Source organism: Ornithorhynchus anatinus, chromosome 18 (assembly GCF_004115215.2).
Source record: "Ornithorhynchus anatinus isolate Pmale09 chromosome 18, mOrnAna1.pri.v4, whole genome shotgun sequence".
Taxonomy (NCBI): domain Eukaryota; kingdom Metazoa; phylum Chordata; class Mammalia; order Monotremata; family Ornithorhynchidae; genus Ornithorhynchus; species Ornithorhynchus anatinus.
This window is the reverse complement of record NC_041745.1, coordinates 1482905-1496141: the sequence shown is the minus strand read 5'-3', so window position 1 is coordinate 1496141 and position 13237 is coordinate 1482905. Positions and strand designations below refer to the sequence as shown.

At 63.9% G+C, this 13237-nt stretch overlaps 1 protein-coding gene across 7 annotated transcripts; it reads left to right on the top strand.

Moving 5' to 3' along the window:
- Positions 1-1327: 1327 nt before the first annotated feature.
- Positions 1328-12574, top strand: POMGNT1 (protein O-linked mannose N-acetylglucosaminyltransferase 1 (beta 1,2-)). Of its 7 annotated transcripts, none has more exons than XM_029083297.2 (24): positions 1328-1448; positions 3653-3727; positions 4198-4296; positions 4796-5007; positions 6115-6226; positions 6420-6535; positions 6674-6739; positions 6893-7006; positions 7164-7281; positions 7574-7672; positions 7907-8034; positions 8347-8417; positions 8538-8613; positions 8858-8941; positions 9199-9240; positions 9435-9493; positions 9598-9670; positions 9950-10078; positions 10502-10627; positions 11365-11429; positions 11593-11637; positions 11776-11911; positions 12109-12218; positions 12460-12574. In XM_029083297.2, exons 4-24 carry the CDS (start codon positions 4888-4890, stop codon positions 12539-12541), a joined length of 1971 nt encoding a protein of 656 aa, XP_028939130.1. In that variant the 5' UTR covers positions 1328-1448; positions 3653-3727; positions 4198-4296; positions 4796-4887; the 3' UTR covers positions 12542-12574. The 7 variants fall into 7 exon arrangements, with proteins under 7 accessions (XP_028939130.1, XP_028939128.1, XP_028939129.1 ...); XM_029083295.2 differs by having other exon boundaries at positions 4192-4296; XM_029083296.2 differs by having other exon boundaries at positions 4156-4296.
- The last annotated feature ends 663 nt before the right edge of the window (positions 12575-13237 follow it).

The following is a 13237-nucleotide window of genomic DNA, read 5'->3' as shown; positions in this document are numbered from 1 at the left end:
TGGCGCATATACGCAACTGTATATATTTTCACTTCCCTCTTTATTTTGTTAATGAAATGTACATCGCCTTGATTCTATTTATTTGCTATTATTGTTTTAATGAGATGTTCATCCCCTTGATTCTATTTATTGCTATCGTTCTTATCCGTCCGTCTCCCCCGATTAGGCCATAAGCCCGTCAAAGGGCAGGGACTGTCTCTCTCTGTTACCGATTTGTCCATTCCAAGCGCTTAGTCCAGTGCTCTGCACATAGTAAGCGCTCAATAAATACTATTGAATGAATGAATGTTCTAAGCGCTGGGGTAGATACAAGGTCATCAGGTTGTCCCACATGGGGCTCACAGTCTTCATCCCCATTTTACAGGTGAGGTCACTGAGGCCCAGGGAAGTTAAGTGGCTTGCCCAAGGACACACAGCAGACAAGCGGCAGAGTCTAAATTAGAACCCACGACCTCTGACTCCCAAGCTTGGGCGTCTTTCCACTAATCCACGCTGCTTCCTCATGTTCGGGAGCCCCATGTGGGTGATGGACTGTGCTCGACCTGATTAACTTGCATCTGCCCCAGCGCTTAGTACAGCCCCTGGCACGTACTAAGCGCTTAACTAAGCAAGAAGCATCACGGCGTAGTGGATAGAGCACAGGCCTGGGAGACATGGGTTCTAATCCTGACTCCGCCACTTAATAGTAATATTAATAATAATGATGGTGTGTGTTGAGCGCTTACTATGTGCCAAGCACTGTTCTAAGCGCTGGGGGAGATACAAGCCTCATCAGGTTGTCCCACGTGGGGCTCACAGTCTTCATCCCCCCCTTTTCCAGATGAGGTCACCGAGGCCCAGTGAAGTGACTTGCCCAAAGTCACCCAGCTGACAAGTAGTGGCGGAGTCGGGATTCGAACCCAGGACCCCTGGCCACTTGTCTGCTGTGAGACCTCGGGCAAAAGCCTCTTTACTTCTCTGGGCCTCAGTCCCCTGGTCTGTAAAATGGGGGTTGAGACAGCGAGCCCCACTTGGGACTGTGTCCAACCCGATTTGCCTGGATTTCCCCCCCTCCCCTCCAGGGCGTTCAGTCCAGTGCTGTGCACCTAGTAAGCGCTTCTAGGAATCCCACAGTTATTAAATACCCCGGAGGAAAGGAGTGGTCCCCCGCCCGCCCACAACGAGCCGGGGTGATGCAGCAGGAGGAGCACAGCGTCTAGAGGAGGGTGGGAGTCCGGGGTCCCCCAGCTGGGGGAGGGGAGGGGGGGGCTGCGAGGCTCCTTTAAGAGTCACCCCCACCCCCCCGGCAGCCGGAAGTGTGGGGGGCGGGGCGCCGGACCCGCACCCGGACCCGGAGCAGGAGCAAGAGGAGGAGGAGGAAGAAGAAGGAGGAGGGGAGGGGGAGGTGGCAACATGGCGGGAAGGACCGGACCCTCCTGCTCCCTGCGCTGACCGGTGCCCTGAAGGCCGTGAGTGGGTCCCTGTCCCTCCCCCACTGGGGAGGGGCCGGGGGGGGGGTGGGCCTGGAGGGGAGGGGTCGGGGTGGGGGGGGGTCCCCCAGGGGGAGGGGGCAGTGGGGGTCCCCCAGGGGGAGGGGCGGAGGGGGCGTCTGGGAGGAGGAGGGGTCGGTGGAGGGCCCCGAGGAGGAGCGAAGGACGGGGGTGGTCCCTGAAGGGGAGGGGTGAGAGAGGGGGTCCTTGAGTGGGAGGGGCGAGAGAGGGGGTCTTTAAGGGGGAGAGGTGAGAGAGGGTCCTTGAGTGGATGGGACGAGAGAGGGGGTCTTTAAGGGGGAGGGGTGAGAGGGGGGTCTTTGAGTGGGAGGGACGAGAGAGGGGGTCCTTGAGAGGAAGGGATGAGAGAGGGGGTCTGTAAGGGGGAGGGGCTGGGGGGGGTCCTTGAGTGGGAGGGATGAGAGAGGGGGTCCTTGAGTAGGAGGGGTGAGAGAGGGGGTCCTTGAGTGGGAGGGGTGAGAGAGGGGGGTCCTTGAGTGGGAGGGACGAGAGAGGGGGTCCTTGAGAGGAAGGGATGAGAGAGGGGGTCTGTAAGGGGGAGGGGCTGGGGGGGGGTCCTTGAGTGGGAGGGATGAGAGAGGGGGTCCTTGAGTAGGAGGGGTGAGAGAGGGGGTCCTTGAGTGGGAGGGGTGAGAGAGGGGGGTCCTTGAGTGGGAGGGGCGAGAGGGGGGTCTTTAAGGGGGAGGGGTGAGAGAGGGGGTCCTTGAGTGAGAGGGGTGAGACAAGGGGTCCTTGAGTGGGAGGGGTGAGAGAGGAGGTCTTTAAGGGGGAGGGGTGCGAGAGGGGGTCCTTGAGTGGGAGGGGCGAGAGAAGGGGTCTTTGAGGGAGGGGCCAGTGGAGGTCCTGGAGGAGGAGTGAGAGGGGGTCCTGGGGGCTGTTGAGTGGAGGTCTTCAAGGAGCAGTGAGAGGGGATTCCCTGGGGGGGGGGGGGGAGGCGGTCCCCGAGAGGGAGGGGTGAGAGCAGGAGTCTTGAGCCGGAGGAGTCAGTTGAGGGGTGAGGGGGGTCCCTGAGGGGGAGGGGCAAGTGGAGGTCCCCGAGGAAGGGTAAGTGGGGGGAGAGGCCAGGGGGTGATCCCCGAGTGGGAGGGGTGAGTGAGGGTCAGCTCATTCTGGGTGGAGGAACAGGTCTACCAACTCATATATTGTTATAATGTAATAATAATAATAATAATGTTGGTATTAAGCGCTTACTATATGTTGGGCACTCTTCTAAGCGCTGGGGTAGATACAGGATAATCAGGTTGTCCCACCTGGGGCTCACAGTCTTAATCCCCATTTTACAGATGAGGTAACTGAGGCCCAGAGAAGTGCCTAAAGTCACACAGCTGACAAGGGGTGGAGTGGGGATTAATAATAATAATAATAATAATGTTGGTATTTGTTAAGCGCTTACTATGTGCCGAGTACTGTGCTAGGCGCTGGGGGAGATACAGGATAATCAGGTTGTCCCACGTGAGGCTCACAGTCTTCATCCCCATTTTACAGATGAGGTCACTGAGGCACCGTGAAGACAAGTGACTTGCCCAAAGTCACACAGCTGACAGGTGGCGGAGCGGGGATTAGAACCCACGACCTCTGACTCCTAAGCCCGTGCTCTTTCCACTGAGCCGCGCTGCTTCTCTAAGCACTTAGTACAGCGTTCCGCACGTAGTGAGGGCTCGATAAATACCACTGATTGGGACCCTGAGGGATAGGGTGGGAAGGGGAAAGGGAAGATTCCTGAGGGCTCCTGGTGAGTGGGGGGGGGGGTCCTCGGGGGGGTGTGGAGAAAGGGGAGAGGAAATCTGAGGGGGGGGATCCTTGAGGGGAGATCATGGTGGGGAGGGGGAGAAGGATCTATGAGAGAAGGGACCGGGTTTGGGGAGGGGGTCCTTGAGGGAAAGGGAGAATGGGGCTGAATGGGGAGGGGGTCTCCAGGCGGTGACTGTTTGGAGAGGGGGGTTGTTGGGGAGAGGGGCAGACTAAGGGGGCTGCCCGGGCAGAGGGGAGGGGGACCGCAGAGTGAGGGAGCGAGGCCTAGAGGCCGGGACTCAAGAGGGAGGGGTTCTTATCCTGACTCCACCTCCGACCCGCTGTGTGACCTTGGGCAACTCACTTCACCTCTCTGGGCCTCAGTCTCCTCATCTGTCAAATGGGGTTTAAATACCTATTTTCTCCCTCAGACCGTGAACCTCATATGGGACGGGGACTGCGGTCGACCTGATTTCTGTTGTATCAACTCCAGGGTTTTGCACGTAGTAAGCACTTAATATTTGTCCCAAGTATGGTATTTCTTTTTAATCAGGGTGTCACCCACCTTTTGTCCCCCTGAAATATTGGGGAGGGTTCCTGCTCCCCCCCCCACCCCCACCAGTTTCTTCTTTCCCTCCATCCCAAGGCTCTACTGGGCTTGAAACCAAAGGGGAGGGGGCCGTCACCTGGGGGGTAGTCAAATCAGGATTTGCCGGGAGCGGGCTGGAAGTGGATGAGGCCAAGCGGTCTGGGCCACCCCGATCAGGCCTCGCCTCCCTAGAAACTCCCCGCTGCAGGATGGGGGTGTCTCTGGGGGAGGCCGCCTCTTCCTAGAAGGGATATTTGGGGTGCACTTCAACTGTCCATCGTCCTGTCGTTTGCCCCCTCCGAGCCAGCACTTCCTCTTGGGGAGCCCCTCTATTTTTCTATCCAGCTTTCACATCCATTAGCTCGTTTTCTGTTCTGGGAGACGCAGACGGGCGTCGCGAGCTCCATTTGAAGGCTAAGGAGATGGAGGCCCAGAGAGGTTGAATGACTTGCCCAGGGTCCCACAGCAGGCCGTCGGGGAACTGAGGTTCGATCTTACGCTTCCGTGGGTTCTGCTTTGCTGTCGATCCGAACGTGTTTCCTCCTCTGTTCCTTTCCTGTCCTCTGGTCCCAGGGAGCAGCCGCTTCCAGGCTTGGGCAGGGTCCCTCTAGACTGTAAGCTCATTGCGGGCAGGGAGTGCGTCTGTTAATCATCACGTTGACTCTCCCAAGCGTTCGGTACAGTGCTCTGCACCTAGTGAGCGTTCCATAAACGTGATCGAATGAATGAGTGGGTGAATGCTCCGGGCTAGGGTTAGAGTGGTCGGGAGTAAGGCAGGGGAGCACTGTGTCGAGGGAGGCCGGGCTGGGCCGGACGGGGCTGGGGTGCATCCCGCACGTGCGTGTGGGGCTACCGAGACTACAAATCCCAGCCGCCTCCCGGGCCGTCGGGTTCTCGAACCCAGACCGGCCTACCTGCCTGGGTCCAGGTCATGCTCTGCCCAGCTGTTTCTCTTCCCTGGACCGACCTTGCTTCCCGTCTCCAGACTACAGCCGGGATGGAGCTCCACTGGGCGGGATCGTGAGGCTCCCCCCCCGGCCCCGCATCCGGTCCCCCGCGCCCCCCGACCCCGTGAGTATGGACGAGTGGAAACCGAATGCTCCGGGCAAACCGTACAACCTGCGGAAGAGGCGCGGCTGGTATCTGGCCTGGAAATACAAGCTAGGCAACCAGAGGAGCCTTCGGCGGCTGTGCCAGGTCTGGGGGCTGGGGGCGGGGACAGGTGGGGCCGGGGAGAGGGTGCTGCCGGCGGGTCCCCCCGTCTCCGACTGCCCGGGAGCGTCCCCGCAAAGAGCGGCTTACCCGGGGTCTCCTGGCTGCCCAGCTGGACCGGATGGACCTGGTTGGGCTTGATCCTCGGAGACCCGGGCCGGATCTGGAAAGCTCGGTACCCGGAAGCCCCCGGGCTGTCCGGCCCTATGGGAATAGATATGGGTTGTCTTACTGAATGTGGGCGAGGGGTCAGCTGCGGGCGCTGGAGGGGGCCAGGCTGGCCCTGCTGAGCCAGGGCGGCTGGGGGCGGTATCCTGGGGCAGCCCCTGCTGTCTTCCCAGCCCCTCGCCCCTTTCCCTCGACTCCAACCGAAGGGGCCGACGGGGGAGCTGGGATAAGGCCCACTTCTGCCCCCACAGTCCTCCCCTCTCCCCCAAGGCCCTGAGCCCAGGCCTCCACGGTCCTGGTTGTCCTGGGCCCAGCCTGGTTGGCCGCCTTGTTCCCTGAGGTGGGTCCAGAGGGGCTGGAGTCCGGGCCACCTCCCCCTCCCCCCTCTGGGCTCCTTCCTCTTCTCTGAGCTGGGAATCGGCAGCCTTGAGTGACGGAACAGGTGCTGGGCACCCAGCCCGCCCCCCGCCCCTTCCTCCAACAGGTTCTCCTGGGCCAGGCTGGGGCGGCGCTGGGGACAGAGCCAAAGGGCAGGCCACCGGCCAGCAGCGCCAGGGGCGACAGAGTCTAGACGGGTTGGAATCAGAAGCTGGGCACCATGGAGGGGGGGTTCGTCTCGCTCGGCGAAAACTGACCACCCGGGCAGGGGGGTGGCCGCTTGGTGCTCATGCCCTCCTATCCGGCTTGGACCCAGCCGGGTCATTGAAGAGTTAAAACTGGGGGGGTGCAGGGGACGGGGTCCCCTCCCTCATTACCCTCTAGTCAAGCCCCAATCCCTTCTCCAGGGGCAGGGAAGAGGGGAAAGAGCATCCGGTTGGGGGTGGGGGGAGGTGGTCGGGTGGCCATCCAACCCCCTTCCAGTGATCGGCAGGCAGAGAACCCGGCCAATGTGGGGAGAGGGTGACCTGTCCGTGCCCCACAAAGACAGGGGCCGTCCTCTTCCTGCTGGTGACGGTCATTGTGAATATCAAACTAATCCTGGACACCCGTCGGGCAGTCAGCGAGGAGGAGGAGGAAGAGCCGGGACAGGACTATGGTAGGTGTGGCGATAGGGGCGGAGGCCGGGGGGTGGCCGAAATTGAGCGTCCCGGACCTCCATCTCCCAGTCACCCCAGGTGACCGATCTCTGGATCCTTCCTGGGTCGTGGTGGCCCTGGCACGGGGGGGGGGGGTGGCCGCCATGCCCAGCCAGCAGCCTGGTGACTCTGGGGTGGGCTCATCCCTTGTAGATGAAACCCTGCGGCGTCTGGACCCCCCTCACCGGCCGGCCGGGGCCCGTAAGGTGCTGGACGTGGAGGTGTACTCGAGCCGCTCCAAGGTGTACGTGGCCGTGGACGGGACCACGGTGAGTGGCTGTGGTGGAGGACACTGGGGATGGGAGGACCGCCCCGGGACCCGCCTGGCATCCGCTCCCAGGGCTCCGGTGGTTGGCTGTGGGTGGACTGATGCCAGCGAGGCCCACGTCCCCCTCCCCTCCGTGCAGGTCTTGGAGGACGACGCCCGGGAGCAGGGCCGCGGGATCCACGTCATCGTGCTGAACCAGGCCACGGTGAGCTGCCCGGCCTGCGGGAGGGCGAGGGGGCCGGCCGCCTCGGTCACCGGGGGAGGGGCGGGCCGGAGACCTGGCGGGGCGCAGGGCGCGGCAGTGGCGGGCGGGAGGGGTTGGTGGCACCCCAGGAGTCCCACGTGGTCTGTCGCCCAGGGCCACGTGATGGCGAAGCGGGTGTTCGACACCTACTCTCCCCATGAAGATGAGGCCATGGTCCTCTTCCTCAACATGGTGGCCCATGGCCGCGTCCTCATCTTCACCATCAAGGTGAGCCGTGACGCCCTCCCGTCCCCAAGCAGGAAGGGAGCCCGGGGCATCTAACCTCAGTGGAGGATGGGGGGGCCTGGCTGGAGGGGTCCTGGCCTGATCTGGGGAGAGGAGGGGGGACAGGGGCAGGCACTGACCCAGTTTCCGACTTCCTCAGGACGAAGGCTCCTTCCACCTCAAGGAGCCGGCCAAGGCCCTGCTGAGTAGCCTGGGGAGCCAGCTGGCTTCGGCCCTCAACTGGAGGGACATGTGGGCATTCGTGGGGAAGAAAGGAGGTGCCAGGCGGGGAAGGGGACCCCTCCCTTTCCCTCGGGTATCCCGACTGGCTGTCCCTGGGTTCCACTGTGTAGGCGACCTGGGCGATCTTTGTTTCCCACTTGCATCCCTCTCCTCCATCTTCCTTAACAGTGTTGGGTCCACATCTAAGGGATTACCCGGCTTAGCCCCCCGCAGCGCCCCAGAGGGAACCCGAGATGGGCGTTGGGGAAGGTCATGGGTCAGCCGGGTACCGTGACCTGACCGTGCCACCCCCGTCTGCTTCTCTTGCGTCCTCCCACCTGCCCACAGGTGATGTGTTTGGTGAAAAGCACTCCAGGTCTCCCGCACTGTCCACCTGGGGGGACCCGGTCCTGCTGAAGACCCAGGTCCAGCTGACCGCGGTGGAAGGTAGGGGAGGCCGGGAGGTGGGGACAGATCCCAGTGAGTGGTGAGGCGCCCGAAAAATACCGCCGAGGCTGATGCTGGGTAGGGGGGCCTCTTGGTGGAGGTGGTTTTGCAGGAAGCTTTGGAGGTGGGAGGCGGGGGAGAAGTCAACGAGGAGCTTCACTGGGGGGGTCTGCCCAATGCAAATCCACCTCTCTCCCTCCTCCTCGCCCCCCACTCCCCCCGGCCCCCGCCCAGATGCCGAGTGCCACTGGCCTGACACGGAGCTGAACCGGCGAAGGAAGCGGTTCTGCGGTAAGGTGGAGGGCTACGGCAGCGTGTGCAGCTGCAGGGATCCCACCCCTATCGAGTTCAACCCCGAGCCGGTGAGTCGTGGGGTTGGGGGGGGGGGGTCTGGCCCGTTCCCCGTGTCTCCCTCCCCACCCGGGGCGACAGGTAGCTGGTCAGGGTCTCCTAGACCAAGAACCCTGCAGGGGGCTGGGACGTTTTCCCAAGCGATCGGGGGTGGGCCGGTGGACCCAGGTGGGTCTGAGGGCTCCGAGGGGCCCCTGGGGCGAGAAGGTGTTAGTGGAGGGATCAGCTGACTCCCCAGGGGTGGGGCAGGGAGACGGGCATTGGAACCCCCCGGCCCCCTGAGGAGCTCCGAGTATGAATCCTCCCCTCCCGGCCTCCGGCAGCTCCAAGGCAATCAAGTCGCGAACGTGCCCGTGGCCGTCATCGCGGGGAACCGTCCGAATTACCTGTACCGGTGAGTGTCGGGGCGTGGGGGGCCGCCGGCGCTGCCGGTCCCATCGGGGCATTTTTGGGCCCCGGGGGGGGACTCCGTGTCCCGCCCCTCCGGCTTCCTGACACGTGGTCTCTCTCTCAGGATGCTGCGGTCTCTGCTCTCGGTGCAGGGGGTCACCCCGCAGATGATCACGGTCTTCATTGATGGCTACTACGAGGTGAGGACCGGACTTGCGGAGCCGGGGAGGGAGTTAGGGGGGTCAGCATTGACCCCCTCCCCCCTCCATTTGGGCACTTGGGAATGGGCCCCAAGCCTAAAAGTCACGATCCGATCCTGGGGGAGGCAGTTCCAGTAGTGACTGTTTGCCTGGGGTCTGGAGCGGAAGGCCCAGGCTCTGGCTTGGCCTGATGCCCCCGGCCTGGGAGTTGCCATGGCCGCAGCCCCCTCTCTCCGCCCCGCAGGAGCCGATGGACGTGGTGGCCCTGTTTGGCCTCAGGGGGATCCAGCACACGCCCATCAGCATCAAGAACGCCCGGGTCTCCCAGGTCTCCGGCCACCAGCCCCTAGGCGGGGAGGTCTTGGGGCCTGGGCCTCTGTTGCCACCCTCCCCCCCCCGTGGTTCTGCCCCTCTCCATCTTCCCCTCGTCGTGTCTGGGGTCCCTCCCCAAACTGGACCCCACCGTATGGGGCAGAGCCCCTAACCCCACCCTTGCTTCGCTCACCCCAAGGCTCCAGCTCTCGTCCTCAGCTCAGCCTCTCTGCCCTCCCCGCCTCAAGCTGACCCTCTCCCCTCTCCCCTCAGCACTACAAGGCCAGTCTGACAGCCACCTTTAACCTGCATCCGGTGAGTACGTGTAGCCCCCCAGTTCCGGGCACTGTCTTCCTGGACCCTCCTCCTGCCTTGCCTTCTGGAAGCCGGGAGTGGGTCTTGGTCCCCGGCCTTGCATGCCGACCTGGAGCCCAGGGGGCATCTTCCCAACTCATCCTTGGCCTCCGCGGCTCACCCCTCGACCTCGCGCCCTCCCTTTCTCTCCTCAGGATGCCAAGTTCGCCGTGGTTTTGGAAGAAGACTTGGACATCGCGGTGGACTTCTTCAGGTGAGGCTGCGGGAGGCGGTGGGGGAAGTTGGGGGCCGTGATCGGGCCGCAGAGCCCCTCCCCGCCCCCGAACACCCGCTCCCCTCCTGGTTCGCACCCCCCAGCTTCCTCAGCCAGTCCATCCACCTGCTGGAGGAGGACGACAGCCTCTACTGCATCTCGGCCTGGAATGACCAGGTGGGCCAGCCTGGTGACCCGCTCCACCCGCCCCCTGCGGCCCTCCCTCCCGATGGACCCCGAGGCCTTCGGATTCTGATTGGCATCACCACCCCCCCGGCGGGGCAAACTCTGCCCCTTTGAACTGTGCACCGTGCCCACGCTAAGTGCCTGCACCTCCATTTGGCTCGAGGGGACCCTGTCTTACCTCTTAACCGCCTCCCTGGTCTGGGGAGAGGGGGCAGCCGTGGCGGGGTTGGGGTCTCCCTTCCTACCCCAACCATCCTGGCGCCCCCCCAGGGCTATGAGCACACGGCGGAGGACCCGGCCCTCCTGTACCGCGTGGAGACCATGCCCGGCCTGGGCTGGGTGCTCAGGAGATCCCTCTACAAGGAAGAGCTGGAGCCCAAGTGGCCCACGCCCGAGAAGGTGCCCACCCCCTGAGCCCCGCGGTCCCCACCAGCTCCGGCCCTCCGGGCTACCGACCCTGACCGGGGATTGGGCAGAGCCCCCAGGCGCCTTGGGTCCAGGCGGTTGTGGATGGGTTGGGGGTGGGTCCTATTCATCCATCCAGACTGGGAAGCCTCCTCCTGGACCCCGTACCTGGATGTCCCCATCTCCAGGCAGGGGCCAACCCGGGCCAGAGTCCACTTGGCCAAAGCCCTTGACCGGTTGACCGCAGCTCGTGGTTGGGTCGCGTGCTGTTTCCTTGTTTGGGAGCTGGCAGGACAAGAGTCTCCGTCCTCCCCAGCCCCTTCCCCTGGGAGCGGGGAGGGTGGGGCTGGGGGCAGCCCGGTCTCCGGCTCCCCCGCCGGCTGGCATTGAGCCCCTCGCCCCGCGCCCCGCCCCCAGCTGTGGGACTGGGACATGTGGATGCGGATGCCAGAGCAGCGCCGAGGTCGCGAGTGCATAATCCCCGACGTCTCCCGCTCCTACCACTTCGGCATCGTGGGGCTCAACATGAACGGCTACTTCCACGTGAGTGCGGGACGCCCCGCTCTCTGCCCCCTCTGCACTCTCCCACTCCGTCTCCAGGGCCCCACCCGTCCCAGGCCAGGGCAGGGGTGCAGAGCGCAGTAGCGGAAGGAGGAGACCACTCACCCGTGCGGCTGCGGTGGTACCGTGAGGCCTTCCGGCTCACCCCAGGATCCAGCCGTGGGCATACGGAGCGGCATTCGGCCCAGATGCTCCCTATGGGGCAGCCGGAGGGGGCCCTGGAGGGTCACCTGGCCCTGCCCTCCAGCCGGGAGCCGCCAGTGCCGGCTGGTCCCAGTGTGCCAGGAGCACCCCGTGAAGTCCAGTGCTGAGCCGAAGTCCCTCCGAGCCTTCCCCCCGGACTTGGGCCGAGACCCCTTACCCTGAGCCACTCTCCTCCCCCCGAGCCAGTGTCTCCCTCGCTCCTTCAATCAGTGGTATCTGTTGAGCGCTTACTATGTGCAGAGCACTATAGCGAGTGCTTGGGAGAGTACAGTACCACAGAATTAGCAGGCATGTTCCTCTCTCATAATGAGTTTACAGTCTCTCCTTGGTCCCAGTAGGCTGGACTCTGGAGAGGATAAAAGGAAAATTCCAGCGATGGGTTCTCCGTTGATGTATTTGAGCTCCACGTGAGCAGCGGGCGATTCCTCCTGTGGGCAGAGGACTGGACTGGACCGTGCCTGCTGCGGGCGGAGCTCGGACTGTGTATCCACTGTGTCCCGTTTCCTTCCCCGCAGGAAGCCTACTTCAAGAAGCACAAGTTCAACACCGTCCCCAGGGTCCAGCTGAAAAACGTGGAGAGGTTCGGGACTCGGGCAGGGGCACGGGGCGGGTTCCAAGCCAGGGGGAGAGGGCCAAGTCCCCTGGCATTCCCTGCCCCTCGCTGGCTCTGGGAGGCAGGCGGGTGGGTGGACCTGGGCTGACCCCGGGGGACAGGCCCTGACCCTGCCGTCTCCTCGCCGCAGCCTGAAGCAGGAGGCCTACGAAGTGGAGGTTCACCGACTGCTCAGGTGAGCCGCAGGGTGGCCGCGGGGGCGGGTCTCGTCCCCCGGGCAGAGGGCCCGAGGCTGCCAACGCCCCGGGGGGTCCTGGTGCCGAACTCGACACCGAGCCCGGCTCTCCCCGTTCCCCGCACCGGTGCCCCCCAGCGAGGCTGAAGTCCTGGACCACAGCAAGAACCCCTGCGAGGACTCCTTCCTGCCCGACACCGAGGGCCGCACCTACGTCGCCTACATCCGCATGGAGCAGGAAGCCGATTTCTCCACATGGACGCAGCTCGCCAAGGTGCAGGGGGTGGGGCTGGGTGCTGCTTGGGGGCCAGCAGGACCCACGGGGCGTCCCCGGGCTGACCGGGCTCACTGTGGCCCGGTGGTCTTTCATCGAGTGGGGATGGCTGTCACCTCGGGGCGCCGAGTGTCGGCGGGGGCAGAGGTACCTTGATGCCCCCCTCCTTCCTCATCCCCTCCCCTCCACCCCTCTAGTGCCTCCACATCTGGGACCTGGACGTGCGGGGGAACCACAAGGGGCTGTGGCGGCTCTTCCGGAAAAAGAATCACTTCCTGGTGGTGGGGGTTCCGGCCTCCCCGTACTCGTGAGTGTCCCCCTCCCCATCTTCCCTCTCCAAAGTGCCCAGGCCACGCTACAAATGGCAAATAGGCCCTGGGATCGGTGGTTGGTGGGAGATGTGACCGAGGCCAGACATCTGCCTGGTACGCCCCCCAGTTCCCACTCCCCAAGCCCCGGGGCCTAAGCCTCCACTCGAGGCCAAGTCCAGGCCTCTTCCCCTCTGGGTCTGGAGATGTCCGCCACCACCCCGCCTCTCCTCCCCGCAGGGTGAAGAAGCCCCCGTCCGTCACCCCCATTTACCTCGAGCCGCCCCCGAAGGAGGAGGCCGGAGCCGCGGAGCAGTCGTGAGGAGCAGGGCCGCCATGAGCCTGGGGGCGGGGGGGGGGGGGGGGCACGGGGAAGGGGCTCCCTCCCCCCAGGGTGGGGCCGTGATGACCCCCGGGTCTGGGTACCATGTACTCCCCGGGAGAGGCCCCTCCCCTGGGCAGGAGAGGATGTGGGAGGTGGGCGCCCTCCCCAGTAGGTTTTTATAAACACAGGACAATGACACTCCCTCTCCCGCAACCCATTCCTTCCCGCCCAGGGACACCGGTCACTGATTCCCCGGGCCTGCGCGACCCTGCTGGTGGTGGGTTTTATTTATTGGTTGCCAGGTCTCCTTTCTGCCCCTCCCTTTCTGCCATGGCCCCTGGTTGGGCTGGGGGAAGGACTAAGGCGGAGAGCGGGCCGGACCGGAGGTTGTCCGCCGGTAGCCCCCACTCCCGGTGGTGCTGTTGGTTGAGACTGGACCCGGGCTCTAGGCCCTGGCCACCCAGGGCAAGCTACCTTGGTTTTCACCACGGGGTGGGGAGATGTGTTGGTGGAGGGAAGGTCTCTTAACGCCCTTGCTGCCGCTACCCTCATCTCTTCTCCCCAATTGGGGCCCTCCCTCACCCCATTCGGGGTTCAAGAGGGTCAGATAAAGTGACCACCACCTCTGGGGCAGCAAGGGGGACACAGACCTAGGGATGGGATCCAGCATCAGGGAGGCACTGAACCTTCCTC